Raw genomic sequence first — 18,435 nt, 5'->3', positions numbered from 1 at the left:
CTTCCACCATCATCCTCCTTATTTTAACGTTTCCCCCTGCTTTTAGTTCATTAAAGACCCTTTCCCAGCATAAAAGGAGATCACTTGCTCTGCACCCTTGTTGTTGTCCCTCTGCTGGCCTTGCTGCTGCTTGTCCCTTTGGCTCTTCCTCAGCTTGGGTGATCTGAATTAGAAGCCAGTTGCGACCTCTCTCAGCTGTGGAGTCACAGCGTGGGCACAGCCCTGGGCTTGAGGTCGGAGGGTAGAGGCAGGGGCCCAGGTCTGTCCCGGGCCAGGTGTCCACCTCCCCTTGAAATTTCATGGCTCTGTCCTTGACTATCTGGAACAACGGTGCAGACGGGGAAGCTCATTTTCTGGACCTGGCTGCCCAGACGGTCGTCTGAACTGGGGCCCGCATGGGGGCCTCCAGCAGCCAGCTGGGCTCTTAAGGCCTGGGATCTTGCCTGCCCTCCCTGGTTGGTTTTCTATTGACCCAGGAGTGTCCGTTCATTTTCCAAAAGGCACAGGTGCCATGAACAGCAGATCTAGGTTTGAATCCTGCCTCTCCCATGTGACCCCCAGGTCCCCAGGGTCTCTCTGCTCCTAGGGGGTTTGATAAAGCCCAAGGGAAGTCATGTGTGAAAGTGTGCTTTCCATCGTGGGGTTCCCCTTTCATGCCCAGAGCCCATGCTTGGAAGGACACCTGTGTCCTCACCCACAAGGAGGGGCTCCAGCTCTACACGAGAAGGGAGGGGGGCCCAAGGAAGCCACTTGGCCCTCTCCCTACTCAGCACACGGGTCTCTGTGCACCGCACAGGCCAGGGCAGCCGTGCAGGGCTGGCTGCCTCTGGAAGAGAAAGCCCAAAGTGGGGGATTAACAGGCCTCCCTTCACCCCAAGCCTAGCCCCTCTCCGCCTTGTTTTCCTCCTGGCTGCTCTTACCATACTTTTTATAAGCCTCGTTAAGTCTTTAATGAAGCCTGGTTGTGCAGCTGGCTTAAGACTTAATCCCCAGCAATAGGGCTTTATTGGATAAATGGTTAATAATCACAGGTCTGCAGGGATTGGGGAGGTTGGGTTGAGGCCCGTGGTTCCCAGCAGCCCCACGTGGCCTGTGACGTGGGCAGGGGACTTGACTGGGGCAGCACTGCTTAGGGTTGGGTGCCGTAAGATCAGGCACCCTTATAGCATCCTAGAAGCTGGGGGGCCTGAGTTTGTAGGGGATACTTCTACTTCCTCCGGGAGCCAGAGCCAGGTATAGGGAACCCCCAGCACTTCAAATGTGGGTCTCCACCTTCTCTAGGTTTTGCTTTCCTTTCTTTTTTCTCATTAACAAGCTGTTATGACCCTGAGCAAGTTTCCTGACCTCCTCATATATGAAATGGAGAGTTTGGAAGAGATGGCCTTGAAGGTGCCGTTTGAGCCCCTGTGTCCCAAACAGTGTCTCTTCTCTCTGGCACTTGGGAGTGTCCCTGAGGGCTGTGAGTGACGAGGGACTTGCAGCCCATCGGATTAAGTACTTAAACTGCTGGGCAAAGAATTGGGTCAGCTGTAGTCACAGGGCAGCATGTCCAAAGGGAATCTGCAGAGCCTGAATTGTATAGCCTGGTTTGGGGTTTCTCCCGGCTCTGGGCAGGACCCACAGCAGGCATTAAAAAAAAGAAGTCTCGAAGTTCCCAGTGTGGCTCATCGGGTTAAGAATCCAACACAGTGTCCGTGAGGATGCGGGTTCGACCCCTGGCCTTGCTTAGTGGGCTAAGGGTCCAGCGCTTCTGTGAGCTGCCGCTTAGGTCGCAGATGCTGCTCAGATCTGGCGTTGCTGTGGTGTAGGCCGGCAGCTGTAGCTCTCATTCAACCCCTAGCCTGGGAACTTCCATACTTCACAGGCAAGGCCCTAAAAAGAAAAAAGAAAAAAAGTCTCGTGGACGGGACTCTGAAAAGAGAAGTCAGCTTTTAGGTATAGGATGGTCAAGAAGCCGGGCATTGGTCACAAGTGAAAAAGAAGCCTGTGGTTGTATTCCCAGCGTGCTTGTGTTTGGGCCCATGTCCCCAACCCTGATTTAACCTTGACTTTACAGCTGCAGTGAGGTCAGAACCCGTCTCATTAGGAGGCCAGTGGTAACGGGTATGGGCTTGGGAATCAAACTAGACCTGAGTCTGAATCTCGTCCCACCACCACTCATTTCTAGGCTGAATGGTGTGGACCACCTCCTTCTCCAGGAATCTTCTAGAATTCTTTCAAGTAGTATTAGCAACATCTATGTTTCAGCATGACTGTGTTGGGTCCAAATTATTCATGTAAAGCACCTGGTAGGTGGCTCGCACCAGGTACCAATAATTATCCTAGGGGGCATTTAATGCCCTGGCACCTGCTACCTGCGTTGGACTGCTAGAGTAACCCGCATGCTACAAATGGAAATGTGACTGGCTGTGGATGCCATGATTTTGAGTTCTTTTATCTGAAAACAAAAAATCCAAACACACATTCAGTAGCACTGCCATGAAAACTTCCAGCTCCAGGCTTAGTCTCCCGAGGGATGGTTTCCTCTGTTGCTCCAGAATTTGCTCCCTGGCTCCCGCCTGATGCCCCACTCCTGAGGCTGTGGCATGGTCCCTGGTGCAGAGCAGGGGCTCCTTCCTGCACGTGTCCGTGACCAGGTTCTCTCTCTGCTTTTATTTCAGATTTTCCCCGACCCCTCAGACTTCGACCGCTGCTGCAAACTGAAGGACCGTCTGCCCTCCATCGTGGTGGAGCCCACAGAGGGGGAGGTGGAGAGTGGGGAGCTCCGGTGGCCCCCCGAGGAGTTCTTGGTCCAGGAGGATGAGCAGGACAACTGTGAAGAGACAGCGAACGAAAACAAGGAGCAGTAGAGTCCGCGCCGGCTCCCACGGGGTCACCCCAGGCAGCATCTGTACCTGAACTGTATTCTTTCCCACTACGATGGAAGGAGCGTGTGAGCCACAACAGTTCTGAAAACAGCGGATGATGGCTTCCGTTTTGCACCTGCAAATCACTGAGTTGGTTTTCTTTTCTTTTCTTTTCCTTTTTTGAGATGTCGAGCAGCAGAGCCGTCAGCGACACCGTGCCAGGCCTTCTGAGAAAGGCAGCTGCTTAGAGCAGGGGTGGGGGGTGCGGGGAGGCGGCGCCTTGGAGATCTTTATCTGAACTCCAGCAGGTTGGGGCGGTGGGATTCTGGGGGGCTCTTGGGGGGGTGGGGGATGGATGGGGGAAGTGCAAAGCTAACAAGGGATGACTGGGGTAAGAAAACAAACAGATGAAAGAGAAAACAGGCGTTTTAAAGAAAACTTTGAGCAGAGAAGCGCAGCCAGGAAGTACCTGCCCGGCATGCATGCACTGGCGGCTGGGACCTCACACGACAAAGTCTTCATCTCTCTCCCCAGTTTTGCCCACTGCCAGCTTTTGCTTTTATTTCAGGTGTGTTGGTCTGTAATGGGGAGGCAGATAAAGGAGAACAGTGGACGCTGGCTGCCGGCAAAGCCAGCTGGAGGTGATGCTGGGAAAGAAAAGGGTCTCCTGTTTCCTTTTCCATCACCTTCCCCTCGGACCCCGGCAGGTGTATGTGCCCGCTGTAATCTGGAGGTTTTTAAGAGACCGCACTTTTCAGTTCTCCCCTGATGTATCCCGTTTGCCCCCAAGCCCTTTTGGAAGTTGCGAGAGCTCTTCCCGCCCTTGTTGGAAGACCCAGGTGGGTGCTTGGACACCAAGATCCCTTCCTACCTGCTCGCCCCGGACTTGCTCTCCCTCTGAGCAGAGGCACGAGCCTCTTCCAGGCTGGCCCTTCCTGTCCCCTGACCTCCACCCTCCCTAGTCCCGGCCACAGCAGTCAGGCCGGGGTGGCTGCCAGCCCCGCTGCGGAATAATCCAGCCAGCCCGACCCGCCGCAGCACCCACTCCCACGTGGGATCTTGGCCTGCTTTTCTGGTGGGAGCTGAGTGGCATGCAGAGGGGGCTTTTTCTATTTCTTGTTGAGGACATGAACTTTAATGCAGGTCCTGAGAGCTGGCAGAGCCCAGGTGGTACTGGATGGCAGGGAGAGGCTCTCATGCAGCAGCCTGGGGATGGAATTTGAAACTAAAGTGTCGTGAGATTCCAAGCTGATCCTCGGTTTGTTCCCGGATGTGGGGGGAGGAGGGCATGGTGAGGGAGCATTGAGCGGTGGGCCTCACCCCTCCCCACCTCCCACCTGACCCCTGCAAGGACACAGTGGCACGAGAAAGCTAGCTTGTGCTTAGAGCTTCTTATCATGGTTAAGAACCATCTGGAGCTGCAGAGATTGCAGGACAAACTCTTCAAACCATCTCTATCTCAGAGCAGGACTGTGCAGCCAAGAGGTGAGCTCAGGATGCTCCCTGGGGCTGAACTCGGCCAACGGAGGCACCCACCGTGTTCCCCTCAGGGCTCCAGTCGGTCCAGGTTGATCCCGGTTGGGACTTGCGTGTGGAGTTGTGTTTTATACCTCAAGGTTAGTGTGGCTCTGGAGAACGTTGGGGCAGGAGGACCAGCGCGTGCTTTTGTCACAGCAGCAGGACTTGGCTCTGGGAAGCCGACGCTCAGCCCCTCGCCTCCCTGCCCCCACCCTCTGTGTTGTCTGCTTGTGTCGCACACACACCGATGGCAATAACTTCTTCCAGCTCCTTGAGCAAGTGGGAGAGGCCTGCAGCCTGCACAGCCAGGGGGTTGCCCTGGCTCTCGCTCTCCCTCTCCCTTGCTTTGGCTGCCTCCCTCGTTCCTCTCATTCCTTCACAGCCACCGTTCTCATCCCGCACTTCCCTTTGTGGATGGGGTCTTGCCTTTGAAAACAATCTTGTGTTTCTGTGTCCCCTCTCATCCACTCCCCGGTATCATCTGTCCAGTCTTGCCATGTGATGGGAATGTGCTTGTAAACTGCATAACAAATCGACTTTGTGTATATGTGTGTTTATGGGGGTGGTTTATTATTTTGCTGGTCACTAGACCCCTTTGTACGACCACGTGGAGTCTGAGCAGACCAGGGGCTGACAGCTCAAGTCAGGACCCTCAGCAGTGAGCCTGTTGGGGGAACCCAGCTGCTCTTGGACAAGTGGCTGAGCTCCTGTCTGGCCTCCTTTTTTTTTTTTTTTTAAAGTAACTTGTGTGTATTTCTAACTGATCATATTGAGGGGAAAAAAAAAAAAAAACCTTAGTATTTCAGTAAAAATGCCTGTTGTAAGATGAACCTCCTGTAACTTCTATCTGTTCTTTTTTGAGGCTCAGGGAGAAACTAGCATTTTTTTTTTTTTTTCCAAACTACTTTTTGTCACTGTGACAGTTGTAAATAAAGTTTGAAAATGCTTTCCACTCTGGTCTGGTTTCCTTTCTTCCTGCTCCATTGGAATGGACAAGACACAGGAGCCACCCTTGCAGGAGCCCCATCTGAGTGTCCTTCCATATCTCACCTGCTGGCCCTTGTGGGTCGAGCCTGTCCTTAGTTTTTATCAGCAGGTTGAATGAAAGCAGCTTTTTCTTCACAGTAGCTCTGGATGCACTTCAGAGTCACCAGGGGAGCTTTAAAACAATGCAGATGCCTGTGGATTTTAGTGGGTTGGGGTGAGGTCCGGGCATTAGCATTTTTCAGAATCAGCTGGGGAGATTTTAACACACTGCTGTGCTTTTAAACAGCCTTTCTAAGGGAAGAGAAACACCTTAAGATATATTGTAAAGTTTTTAAAGTCTAAGAATAAATTGATAGGTGTGTATGTAGCTCAGAGAGCTCCAAGAGTCATTCAACCCATTGATTGAGTACCTTGGACTTATCAAGCACTGTTAAGAGGTTGGGGTAAACAAAATAGCAGCAGATCCTGCCCTCACTGCACTGCGTTAGTGTAAAATTAAGTGACAGATGTGGTGAGTGAAAGACAGGAAAAGCAGGTGCTCTGAGAGTGTCTATCGGAAGGGTCAGGAGGGGCATCTGAAAAAGTAACATGGAGCAAGAGAAGGGGGTGAGGTGCATGGAGTGAGTGCTTCTGGCAGAGCAGACTTGGAATGAGCCTGACTGGAGGGAACAGGGAGGAGGACATAGTGCAATGAGGGCTGGAGGAAGAGTTTGGATTTCAGTCTAAGTGCAGGGCTTAGGAGTCCCCGTTGTGGAACAATGAGGTTGTGGGTTTGATCCCTGGCCTTGTTCAGTGGGTTAAGAATCTGGCGTTGCTGTGGCCCTGGTGTAGGCCACAATTAGCTCCAATTAGACCCCTAGCCTGGGAACCTCCATATGCCGCAGGAGCGGCCATAGAAATGGCAAAAAGACCAAAAAATAAATAAGTGCAGGGCTTAGAATGCTATCCTTTACATTTTGGCACTGCCTCTCTGGAGATGGAATTGGGAGACCAAGATGAAAGACCAACCGGGGGTGGGGGTGGGGGGGGCGCTTCATGGAGGTCAGAGTGAAAGAAGGCGGTGCTTTATAGAAAGGGTTTTTGGACATTTTTGAGTCTGAGACCGGATGTTTTTGCCTTCACTCAGCCCATATCTGGGTTTTTAACCATGGAGAGTATAGATAAGTAATCTGCGTGGAGGGTGTCCCCCAGTATTAATGGTGTCCCCCAGTATTAATGTCCCCCTCATTAATCTATTTTAATATTAGCCTAAGTGAGACCATTCAATCTATGGATCTGATGCCCTGACAATAACATTCAGGTCTTGACCATCTGAATTGTCCCTCTATGTTCCCCAAAAGCCTGAGGGTGGAGTTTATCAGGACACATCCTCCTTGAATACAGCTCACTGAAAACTATCTTTATTCATAGATGACATCATTTATGTAGAAAAATCCTATGAAATCTACCAAAAAAAAATCTACTAGAGCTGATATGGGAGTTCAGCTGTAGGATCTAAGACCAATATACAAAAACTGACTATATTTCTATATGCTAGTAATATATTGGAAATTAAAATTTAAAATACCACTTATATTATCACAAAAATATATAAACTAGGGATAAATCCGACAAAAGATGTACAAAATCTGTTCAATACAATCTACAAAATGCTACTAAGAGAAATGAAATAAGACCTGCATAATCAGAGATGTATACCATGTTCATGGATCTGAAGACATGATATTAAGATGTCAGTTTTCTCTAAAATTGTCTATAGATTCACACAATCAAAATCCTAGTAAATCTTTTTTGGGCAGAAATTGACAATCCGATTCTAAAATTCATATGGAAATGCAAAAGACCTGGAATAGCCAAAACAATTTTGAAAAAGAACAAAGTTAGAGAACCCAAATCTTAATTTCAAACTTTATTATAAAGTTACAGTAATCAAAATGTTTAGTACTGGCATCAAGATAGACAAATAGATCCATGGAACAGAGTAGAGAGTCCAGAAATAGTCCCAAACATACAGTCAATTGATTTTTGACAAAGGTGCCAAGCAAGGCAACTCAGTGAAGAAAGGAGTCTTTGACAAACGGTGCTAGAAGAATTGTACATCCAAAGGTAAATATCCCCTAGGTATGGAAACGTGGGTCTTTACCTCTGTCTCCTATTGTTTCCATATGACTCTCTAAATAGAACAACTATTCATTTAGGAAAAATTCCTCTTTCATAGTTGGCTAATCACTTCAATGCTGTCTCCACTCCTCCCCAGGCCCCTAAAGGAGGAACATTGATGGCAACTGGTGAAGTGTGCTCTGTTATTCAGGCTAACTTGTATTCAAGTCCTGCTCTGCCCATGTGTTATTTGGAGCCCATTTCTTAATGTCCAGGATCCTCGGTGTTCCTTTCTAGCAGCTCTTGCATAAGGATGTAAAGATTGAGCCCTCAGTAGGCACTCCACAAGTCAGGGTTTTTTCCTCTCTTGCTCTGGAAAGTCTGGTAAGAAACTAACTCCTGCCTTCTCAGCTCTGCTTTTTGCTCTGCATCCCCCATGTGCATGGCATAGTCAAAGAGAGCTTCAGGGTGAAGATACCTCCCTACCTATAAATGCACCTCCATTAGCCTGGCCCCTTCATTCATCACCATGAGGGATGGGAAAGCAGGGAGAAGAAAGGAAATTTAATGCCTTCTATCCACCAAATATTGGAGGGAAATGAGAGACATCTCCCATTAAGCAAGGCCTGATAGCTTGTTCCTTTTAGAAGAGAGGATCCTTGAGCAGAGACCTGTTTGAAGTGATGGTTGAGTTTTGCATAAAGGAAAGATTCCAGGTGTGGGTGATAGCCAGTGCAAAGGCTCTGTGGTAGACACTGACCTGACCTTTTTTTTTGGTCATGCCCATAACGTGGAAATTCCCAAGCCAGGAACTGAACGTGGGCCAGAGCAGCAACCCAAGCTGCTGCAGTGACAATGCCAGATCCTCAACCCACTGGGCCACGAGAAAACTCCTGATTTGATATTTTTGAGGAACATCTGGGAAGCCAGTGGGACTTAAATAGAGGGAAAGAGAAGTAGCTGAACTCAAATGCTACAGAGCTGAGTTGAGAATCACTATTGCCCATTGTGAGAAGCCCTCTAGTGAAGGAAGCAGGCTCATCAGGCATCCCAACCCCTGAAAATCCACAGGTCAGCCCATCCAAAGTTATCTGACCAGCGGCAAATGGCAGTCAGTATTGATGGACCTGAGGCACTGTCACATCCTGAAGGGGTTTCTGGATCGTCAAAGGAGGATTAAGTTAGGTAGAATTTGTTTGGTCCTCTGTCCTCTGATTACTGATGTGTGGTTGTGGCTAAGAGAACGGGCTCTGAGGTCAGGCCCGTGGATCTGTAGCTCGGCCCTGTCTCTTCCCAGCTGTGTGACCTTAGGCTAGTTACTTTTCCTCCCTGGGCCTCACTTTCCTTCTCTGTAAAATGAGTAACTACCTCACAGAGTAGTGGGGAGGTTTAAACGCACTGTTGCAAGTAGCACGCTTAGAACTGTACCCGGCGCATATTAAGTGCTGGAAATGTTAACTGTCACGGTAGGCAGAATAAGAGCCCCCACTCCTCAAAGTTGTTCATGTCTTAATCTCAGGAACCTGTGGCTCCATTAGGTTACATGGCAAGGGGGAAATAAAGGTGCAGGTGGAATTAAGGTTGCTAATCAGCTAACCTTGGCTTGGGGGAGCCCAGACTATCCAGGTGAACTCCATCTAATCTCCAGGGTCCTTATAAGGGGGTGGGTGTGGGGCAGGAGGAGGCAGAAGCGGGAGTGTGGGGTCACGGGGAGCTTTGGAGATGGAGGAAGGGGCGACCAGTCGAGGAGTGCAGGTCCCTCTCCAGGCTGGAAAAGGCAAGGAAACCGTGCTCCCTGAAGCCTCCAGAAGGGACACAGCCCTGCCAACACCTTGATTATTGCCCAGGGACATCCATTTTGGACTTCTGACTTCTAGAACGGTAAGATGACAAACTGGTGTTGTTTGAAGTCACGAAATTGACGGTGATTTGTTAGAGCCACCATGTTATGGTGATGATGATACAGACTTTTCCTGCGTGGCCTCAGAGAGCAGGGTGACAGTGGACAGGAGGGGATTCTAGGCAGGCCAAGAACTGCCCAGTATTGGAGCCCACACTGTCCTAAGGCTCAGAGTCTTCTCTGGGTGTCACCAGGCAGAGATTCTGTCCGATGGAGGAACCACTACTGTGCTGGGACTGGATACGTTTGAGACGGTATAGCTCTTATTCTAGAAATTTGAGAAAATTAGTGATATGTTTGTCAGTATAGTCTATGTGCCCGAATATTCATTAGAATAGTCCTTTCTCTCCGTTTACCTGCATGGAAGAGCCTTCTTTGAAATGGGATTCCTTTGCACTCCTTCCTTGGCCACTTCCAATCAGAAAAAATGTGAATTTGCTCTTTTCTAGTACTGGCTACCATTTATAGAGCACTGGGTGATAGGCTTGTCCTCATTTCTTCTAATTCTTACAGTAGTTTTACAAAGTAAGGGTTTTTTACATATAGATTTTTATTTATTTTTTTTTTTCCCTGTACAAGCTACAATTAGCAGTGATGGTGGAGTTTGGGGACCTTGTCTTTCAAATGCCATCATAGTGGCAAGTCAATTATTTGCATTTTTGTTTCTTTCCAGTCATTGTCCCTCATACTTACCAGAATGTACTCAAAAAGTGTATTTTTTTTCTTGTGAAGTAGACATTTTTAATATCATTTTAGAGATGAGGAAGCTGAGGTCAGAGGGCTTCAAAATATACTGACTCTGGTATCAGAAAGAGGGGGGGGCGAGAGCCAGCGATGTCCTGGTAAGTGTGTAGACTCGGGTCTCAAGGGGGAAAAAGTGATTTATGGCTTTTGCCAATTTCCATGGCGTAAATGCTCCCATTCTGACAATTTTGTAGAAAAGCTACTTAGCCTGCCTGCCTCTCAGCTTCCTTTTCTGTAAAATGGATAGAGCTCTAAAATCAGGGCTGTGCCTAGTTCAGAGGCTTCTATAAATCTTAAGTGCCCTTCCTTCATGCAGAAAAAAGAACGAGCTTAAGAAAGATGTCACTGGAACAGTATTTTTCCACCCGAATCACGAATCATTACTGAGTTGTGAAACTGGTTGCAATCAGAATTTTTGAAAAGACAAAAAACCCAAAAAACACACCAAAAAACCCCGAAACGAGAATGGAAGGGGGGGGGGGACAATAACAGTGCAACAGACCTGGGAAGATGAAGTGTTATTTCCTGAAACATTTGTTTCATTCCTACTTAGGTATGGATGTGTGTACTGGGTCATGAAAATTTTTTGCTCTTAAGTTGCAGTCAAAACAGTTTGAGAGTGAAGTGAACTTGGCTTTCTAGAAAGCAGTGTTTTTACCTTGTAGAGTTGTGAGGTGGGAGAGAGGCAGCTATAGTAAAGGCTTTGTACCCTTCCTCGCAGAGGAAACCGGCTGGGGCACTGAAGGGTGGAATCCAGAGCCGTGGGTGGCCGGTGTTGGGAAGGTCGTGATGCCCTTGGCCTCCTCCGAGGCCAAGGTTAAGCTCCAGGCAGCCCTCAGACTGCCTCCTGGGCACTGGAGGGAGGGACCCTCGCCTGAGGGAGGAGGAGGAAACTGCACAGGAAATTCTCGCTGCAAGCTCACGGCTGCTGGGACCCACGACCAACCGCAGCCACCAGACAACCAACAGTAGCGCCATTAGATAAAAATAACCCGTGGGGTCTGCAGCCTTGCTGCCTAGGGCAGGGGGCGCCTTGTCTAACAGGCTGGAATGTCATCAGGCTACCGCTGGGGTCCTGCTACTTGGCGCCGCGCGCGCGCTATGCCTTGATTTCCTGATGGCTAATGAGAGGGCACTTTTCCAGCTAGAGGTCACTTGGGCTGCTGCCAGGAATGGGGCCCCTTGCCCCCAGGGTCTCTGCTCCCCTGTATTCTTACACAGGGTGATATAAAACATTGCTCAGGCTAAGAGCTTGAGATCTGAATGCACCACCTCTCCCAGGTAGATTTCATCTTAAAGGGCCCCAGGAGGGCTTTCAAGGAGGCCTGTGTCAAGGTGGGGGGGTGGGGAGCGGCTCTCCGGAATGAGGAAGAGGACTTCCTTGCAGCTCTTGCCCTCGCTATGGGTGGGGTCTGACCCTGAGGCACCTCCCATTGTTTGCCCAAAGTCCTCTTAAGTCCTCTCTCCAGGCTGAAGAGACAGTCCCCTCCCCTCCCCTGCCCCCACCCCCGACTTCCCCTCGGGCTGCAGTCTCCCTACCCAGTGGTGAAAGGAGGGAGGCCGAGAGGAGGGTCACGCCAAAGGTTATTTTACCATAACAAAGCCTGGGAGGATCAGCAGCCAGCTCTGATACACAGAGACTGGGCCCCTCTGTTGGCTTCTTGCCTCCTAGTTCGCTGGCTCAGAATCTGGTCTTAGCCTTGTCAACCTCCCCTGCCCATCCCAGAAGCACCCACAAGCCCCAGACAACAACAATATTACCTGGGGAACTGCACTCTACAGTTTCCAATACCCATTTCTGATCTTTCATTGACATATGCAGCACTTTTTTTTTTAACCTGGGCACATGGGTAGAATTCAGGGGTGCGTGTGAATTTGGATGGGACAGAAAGTACACTTATACTTGCATTAACTACAAAGTGAAATTTAGCGTGTCCTGCTATTGAGAATGTAGGCAACAAACCACAGTAGAGCCAGCAGCGCCTGTGCCTGTCGCCGCTAGGAATCACAGGTGTTTTCATTTTCACGGTACACTTGTGGCAGGTATCATGAATGACCATTTGTAGCCATGGCGACCTCCAAATCACACCTGCTGCTGGGTTTTGTTAGGTAAAGCATTAATAAAGGACATTTATGACTTTATCACACTTGCATAGCAGTAGCTCAGCTTCAGGGAGCGTCTTTGCACCCATTTGCCTTTTACTTTATGCATTGAAAGCATTATTCTGAGAAGAGGATTAAAACTTCTTCCAAAAGGGTCTCCAGCCCCCAAAGATGAGGGGCCCACTGAGGCCCCGGTGCTGGGTCTGTGAGCAGAGCTGGAGTGAGGGTGCAGAGACAAGGAAGCCTCACCCATCCCCCACCCCGCGGGGGTGCAAAGCCAAGAGAAATACCCAAAAGCAAATAAACAATTTCAGACTAGCCTGTTGGGTGCCATGAAGGCAGTCACTGGACCGAAGCTATATCTAGGACAGCCACAAAGTAGGTGGCCACTATCTCGTTTCAGACTTGGTGGAGTCATTGCTGCCTCTGGCCAAAGAGGAGAGAGCCCATCCACCTAGCCCTCCTGGGGCCTCTGGGAGGGGGGGGGGGGTCTTCTCCAGGACCCGATTCTTGTCCCTGCCAGCCTCAGCCCAGGGCCTGGGAACAGGGTGATCAACTGTCCCCACAGCCTTGGCCTGAGGTACTTCCCAGAATGCACAATTTTTGGTGCTAAGACTGGGAGTCCTGTGGGCAAACGAGTACAGCTGGTCTCCCTACTTGGAAGCCAAACCCCACTCTTTACCTGGGACTAATCCAACCACCTGGAATTTGGGTCATCTTGGTTCCATCTGTACTTTGTCCCTCTCTGGACCTGTCTCTCTGGGTCACTTTTTGGCTCGTACTCTCTCCCCACCCACCCGATTTCTGCTTTAGCTCTCAAGCTAGCCTGAGTCCCCAGCTTCTGGCCATCAAGCGATTTGAACATTTTATTTCCCTGGGGGCCTGCTGAGCACTACTGGCTCTTTGTTTTTAATTGAGGTGTAATTTACATAAAGTCTTCAATTCCCAGGTGAATAGCTCAGTGAAGGGTTACACACCCGTAAAACCACCACCCAGCTCTAGATATAGAATGCCATCACACCCAGAAGGCTTCCAAATGCCCCTTCATTGTCAATTACTCCTCCAAAAGGTAGCCACTCTTCTGCCCCTGCCCCCCCCCCCCCCAGCTGCTTTCATGTAAATGGAATCACTGGCTCTTTACCCGCCAGGAGCGCACCTGCTCTGCCTGAGGCTGCTTAGGGTCTGGGGTTGCCAGCTCAGCTGGGAGGAGCCCGCTTCAGCGGGATCCTAAGGCAGCAAGGACAGCAAATGAGGGGAAACTTTAGACCTTATGGCTGGAGGGAATAAGTAGCCGTGTTTTCAACTGTCCACACCAGGACTCAGAGGGACAAGTCACTCGCTAGGTCCTTTTGGCTAGCAGTAACTGAGCTCAGGGACACAGCCTGTCGGGGAGGCAGAGTTGGGATTAGACCCAGGATTGCCTTCTTTAAGCAGCTTCCTTTGGGCAAAGTCAAGGTTGACTCCTGTGGCAAGAGGGTTTTTGCCTGGGAAAGCTGAGCAGGCATCCTGTATCCTCTGCTTCTTCCCCACCCAGACAATTCCTACACCTGAAACCGCAGGGATTCAGGGTGGCGCTTGTCAAAGATTGTTGCATGTTAGACACACTTTTAAAGCCTCAGAGTTTGGACCAATGACATCAGTGTCTTGGGGGGTGAGACTCAGGTGCCAGTAGTTTTGAAAACACCTCAGGTGATTTCGATTATTCTCGGGGCAAGTTGGTAAAGCAAGAGCGTTTCTCAAAACTAGGAGTGCATGTGAACCTTCTGGGGCTGTTGTGTTAACATTCTGATTCAGCAGGTCTGTGGCAGGGCCTGAGATTCTGCATTTCTAACAAGCTGCAGGGTGAGGCCGATGCTATAGTCCAGGAACCATGCTTGAGCAGCAAAGATTCAGAGGGCCATTCTGTATCTCAATTCTTCATACAAATATATTTTGCAGTGATGTAGTTTTCAATTTGTCTTTTAAATATGAGGCTCACCCCCCCCCGATAATTATATTACCCACCTTTACCTGGAAAGGGTACAGTGATTTATCCTGTGCTTTCTATGTGCCAAACACCGTGCCCAACAATTTTGAAGAGGTTAATAACGTGAAAACGTTAAGTAGAAGCATAGCAGAGAGAGAATATCTAATATATATCTAACCGGGACTTAGGAAGATGATGAAAAGGAGAATGAAAGGAATTCAATATTCAACATGAAAATGGATGAGGAGGGGAAGGGTCCAAACGGCAGAGTAGGAAGACCCTGAGCTCAGCTCCTCCCGCCGGCGCAGCAAAGCTATACCTATTGACAGAGTAACTATGATGAGAATGACCTGAAGCCTCGCAGAAAAGACCTTCTAAAATTAAAGATATAAAGAGGGAACCACAGTGAGATGGCTAGGAGGGTGGAGATGTGGTATCATCGAGACGCACACCCCTGGACTTCCCGTTGTGGCGTAGTGGAAGCAAGCGAATCTGACTAGTATCTATGAGGATGCGGGTTCGATCCCTGGCCCCACTCAGTGGGTTAAGGATCTGATGTTGCCATGAGCTGTGGTGTAGGTTGCAGACGCAGCTTGGATCCCGTGTTGTTGTGGCTGTGGTGTAGGCCCGCAGCTGCAGCTCTGATTCGAGCCCTACCCTGGGAACTTCCGTATGCTGTGGGTGTGGGCCTGAAAAGCAAAAACACAACAAGAAAAACAAACAAAAGAAGAAAAACACCACACCCCTGGATAGGTGAGCCTAAGTTAGAGGATGATTCCAATTGCAGTTTCTCCCCAAGGAGCACTGAGTTTAAGCCCCACATGCGGCTCTCCGGCCCAGGGTCCTGCTCCAGGAAGACCAGCCCTCAGAACACCTGGCTTTGAAGGCCAGCAGGGCTTACTTTCTGGAGACCCAGAGGGCTGTGGGAAATAGGGACTCCATTCTTCAACGACACACACACAAAATTTCACATGCTCTGGGACCCAGGGCGGAAGCAGTGGTTTGAAAGGAGCCTGGGTCAGACTCACTTGCTGATTTTTGGAGCACCTGGAACTCACCCTGCGGACACAGATGCTGGCAGTAGCCATTTGGGGGAGTTCATTCTACCATGAGGACACCGGTGCTGCAGGTACCACTGGGGAAGCCTCCCTCTAGCTTATTAGTATTGGGACATGGCCCCTCCCACCAGCTGGTCAGCACCCATCCTGCAAAGCTCCAGGCCAAGCAGCTAGGTGGGCAGAAACATAGCTCCACCCACCAGCAAGCCTACTGTCATAGGACCACCAGAGCCCCCAGCTACTCGGGCCCTGGCCCCACACACCAGTGCTCCAGTACTTGCCCTAGGACTGCCAGAGCCCAGCAGCCAACCAGCCCAGGACCTGGCTTCACTTGCCAGTGGGATGGTACCAGGACTGAGATTCCACAGGCTGTGTAGCCAGCTGTGCCAGGACCTGGCCCTGTCCAACACCGTCCAGCAGCATCCACACCAGGTAGGGCCTGGCCACCAACCAGACCAGAGGTCAGCCACACCTAACAGTGTGCCCACAGTCGTTAGCCCACCACAGCCGGAAGGCCCAAGCAGTGCACCTAGAGGGGACTTTTATTTATTTATTGTTTTTGTCTTTTTGCTTTTTCTTGAGCCACTCCTGCAGCATATGGAGGTTCCCAGGCTAGGGGTCCAGTGGAGCTGTAGCCTCCGGCCTACACCACAGCCACAGCAACTCGGGATCTGAGCTGCGTTTGCGACCCACACCACAGCTCATGGCAATGCCGGATCCTTAACCCACTGAACAAGGCCAGAGATCGAACCCACAACCTCATGGTTCCTAGTCGGATTTGTTAACCACTGTGCTATGATGGGAACTCCTAGAGGGGGTTTTGAGAGCAGGCAGGTCTGATGACCAGAGAGTAGTGTGTTGCAGGGCCCTAGAGGATGGCGTTTTCCTAAGGCTGCTTCTCCAAGATTGGGAAGAGGGGCTGACCTACCCAGTGCATAGCTGTTCTCCCACCACTAGTTATTGAAGAGGCTGACCTTTCCCCACTGTGTATTCTGGCCTCCCTTTTTGTAGATTATTTTAGAATATACATATGGAAACACAAAAGACCCCAAATAACCAAAACAACCTTGAGAAAGAAGAATAAAGTTGGAGGTATTATACTCCCTGATTTCAAACTATAATACAAAGCCTTAGTCATCCAAACAGTATGTTAATGGTACAAAAACAGACACGTAGATGGATGGAACATCATAGAGAGCCCAGAAATAAACCCATGTTTATATACACACTTAATCTACCAAAAGGGAGGCAGGAAGATACAGTGGGGAAAAGACAGCCTCGGCAAAAAAGAGTCATGGGAAAAATAAACAGTTACATTGAAAAGAATCTTAGTGGGCTACTTTCTCACCCCATGTACAAAAATAAATGCAAAATGGGTTAAGACTTAAATGTAAGGCCTGGAACCATAAAGCTTGCAGAAGAAAACATTGGCAGTGTGCTCTTTAAAATTTTGTTTTAGCAATATTTTTTTGCATCTGTCTCCTCAGGCAACAGAAACAAAAGCAAAAATAAATAAATGAGACCTCCTCAAACCAAAAGTCTTTTGCACAGAGAAGGAAAGCATCGAGAAAACAAAAAGGAGTTCCCACTGTGGCACAGTGGGTTAAGGGCCTGGAGTTGTCTCTGTGGTGGCGCAGGTTCAATCCCCAGCCTGGTGCAGTAGGTTGAGGATCCAGCCTTGCTGCAACTTTGGCATTGGTCCAGGAACTTCCATATGCTGCAGGTCCGGCCAAAATAAAATAAGACAGAAAGGATGCCTACTGAACGGGAGAAGATGTTTTCAAATGATATGTCTGATAAGAGATTAATATCCAAAACATACAAATGACTCATATAGCTCAATATTTAACAAAAGACTAAAATATGGGCAAAGGACCTGAATAAGCTTCTTTCCAAAGAAGCCATACAGAAGGCCAATAGGTACATGAAAATATGCTCACCATCAGTAACCATCAGGGAAATGCAAATCAAAACCTCAATGAGATAATCACCGCCCACTGGTCAGAATGGCTATTATCCAAAAGACAAAAAGCAAGTGTTGATGAGGATGTGGAAAAAAGGGAGTCCTCATGCATTGTTGATGGGATTGTAGCTGGTATAGCCACTACAGAAAGCAATATGGAAATTCCTCAAAAAATTAAAAAATATAACTGCCATAAATGATTCTAAAGTTCCATTTCTGGGTATTTTCTGAAGAAGACAAATTTGAAAAGATATACGCACCCCATTGTTCATTACAGCATTATGTACAATGACCAAGATATGGAAGCAACCTAAGTGTCCATCAATAGATGAATGGATAAAGATGATGCGTATATACACAATGGAATATTATTCATAAAAGTGAATGAAAATTTGCCATTTGCAGCAAAAAGAATGGACCTAGAAAGTATTATGCCAAGGGATATAAGTCAGATAAAGACAAATACTGGGGAGTTCCCACTGAGGCTCAGTGGGTTACGAACCCAACTAGTATCCATGAGGATGTGGGTTTGAACCCTGACCTCACTCAGTGGGTTAAGGATCTGGTGTTGTTATGAGCTGTGGTATAGGTTGCAGAAGCAGCTCGGATCTGGGGTTGCTGTGGCTGTGGCATGGGCCGGATGATGCAGCCCCAATTAGACCCCTAAAACTCTCATATGCCACAAGTATGGCCCTAAAAAGCAAAAAAAATAACTAAATAATAGATGAATACAGTATGATTTCACTTAGGTGTGCAATCTAAAAAACAAGCCTTACGAAAACAAATGGAGTCATAGGTATGGAAGATAAGCAGGTATTGCCATGGAGGTGAGGGGTTGGGGAGGAGAGAAACAGATAAGGGAAATGAGGAGGTATAATCTTCTAGTTACAAAATAAATGAGTCACAGGCATGAAATACAGAATGTGGGTCATGTAGTCAATAATCATACAATATCTTTGGTAGCAGAAGGTACCTGGACTTATCATAATGATTACTTTGAAATATATAGAAATATCAAATCACTGCACTGTGAACCTGAAACTAACATAGTGTTACAGGTCAATTATACTTCAAAAACAAACGCAGAAGAAGAAAAGATCAGATTTGTGGTTACCGGAGGCAGAGGGTGGGAGGAGGGGGAATTGGATGAAGACAGTCAAAATGTGTAAACTTCTAGTTATAAGTTGACTACTAATGATGTTTGCATAACATGATAAATAGAACACTGTTATATGCTATATATGAAAGTT

General features: G+C 48.7%; 1 protein-coding gene and 1 long non-coding RNA gene across 4 annotated transcripts in view; both read left to right on the top strand.

The window, feature by feature from the left end:
• LBH (LBH regulator of Wnt signaling pathway) overlaps window positions 1-5,316 on the top strand; it is a 32,876-nt gene extending 27,560 nt beyond the window's left edge. For all 3 annotated transcript variants that reach the window (XM_013996234.3, XM_021087662.2, XM_085019697.1), the window contains exon 3: window positions 2,661-5,316. In XM_013996234.3, the coding sequence (XP_013851688.2) occupies window positions 2,661-2,849 (189 nt within the window). In that variant the 3' untranslated portion in view covers window positions 2,850-5,316. The remainder of the gene's footprint in view (window positions 1-2,660) is intronic.
• A 3,816-nt stretch (window positions 5,317-9,132) lies between these two features.
• The window catches only part of LOC146404899 (uncharacterized), a 43,637-nt gene continuing 34,334 nt past the window's right edge, over window positions 9,133-18,435 (top strand). Inside the window, exon 1 of the long non-coding RNA XR_014842336.1 lies at window positions 9,133-9,332. This is a non-coding gene — a long non-coding RNA (uncharacterized LOC146404899). The remainder of the gene's footprint in view (window positions 9,333-18,435) is intronic.

Source organism: Sus scrofa, chromosome 3, assembly GCF_054392235.1.
Source record: "Sus scrofa isolate SSC_HxYL_T2T_F1_AM1 chromosome 3, Sscrofa_HxYL_maternal_Yorkshire_Landrace_v2.0, whole genome shotgun sequence".
Taxonomy (NCBI): domain Eukaryota; kingdom Metazoa; phylum Chordata; class Mammalia; order Artiodactyla; family Suidae; genus Sus; species Sus scrofa.
This window is presented reverse-complemented; position numbering and strand designations above follow the sequence as displayed.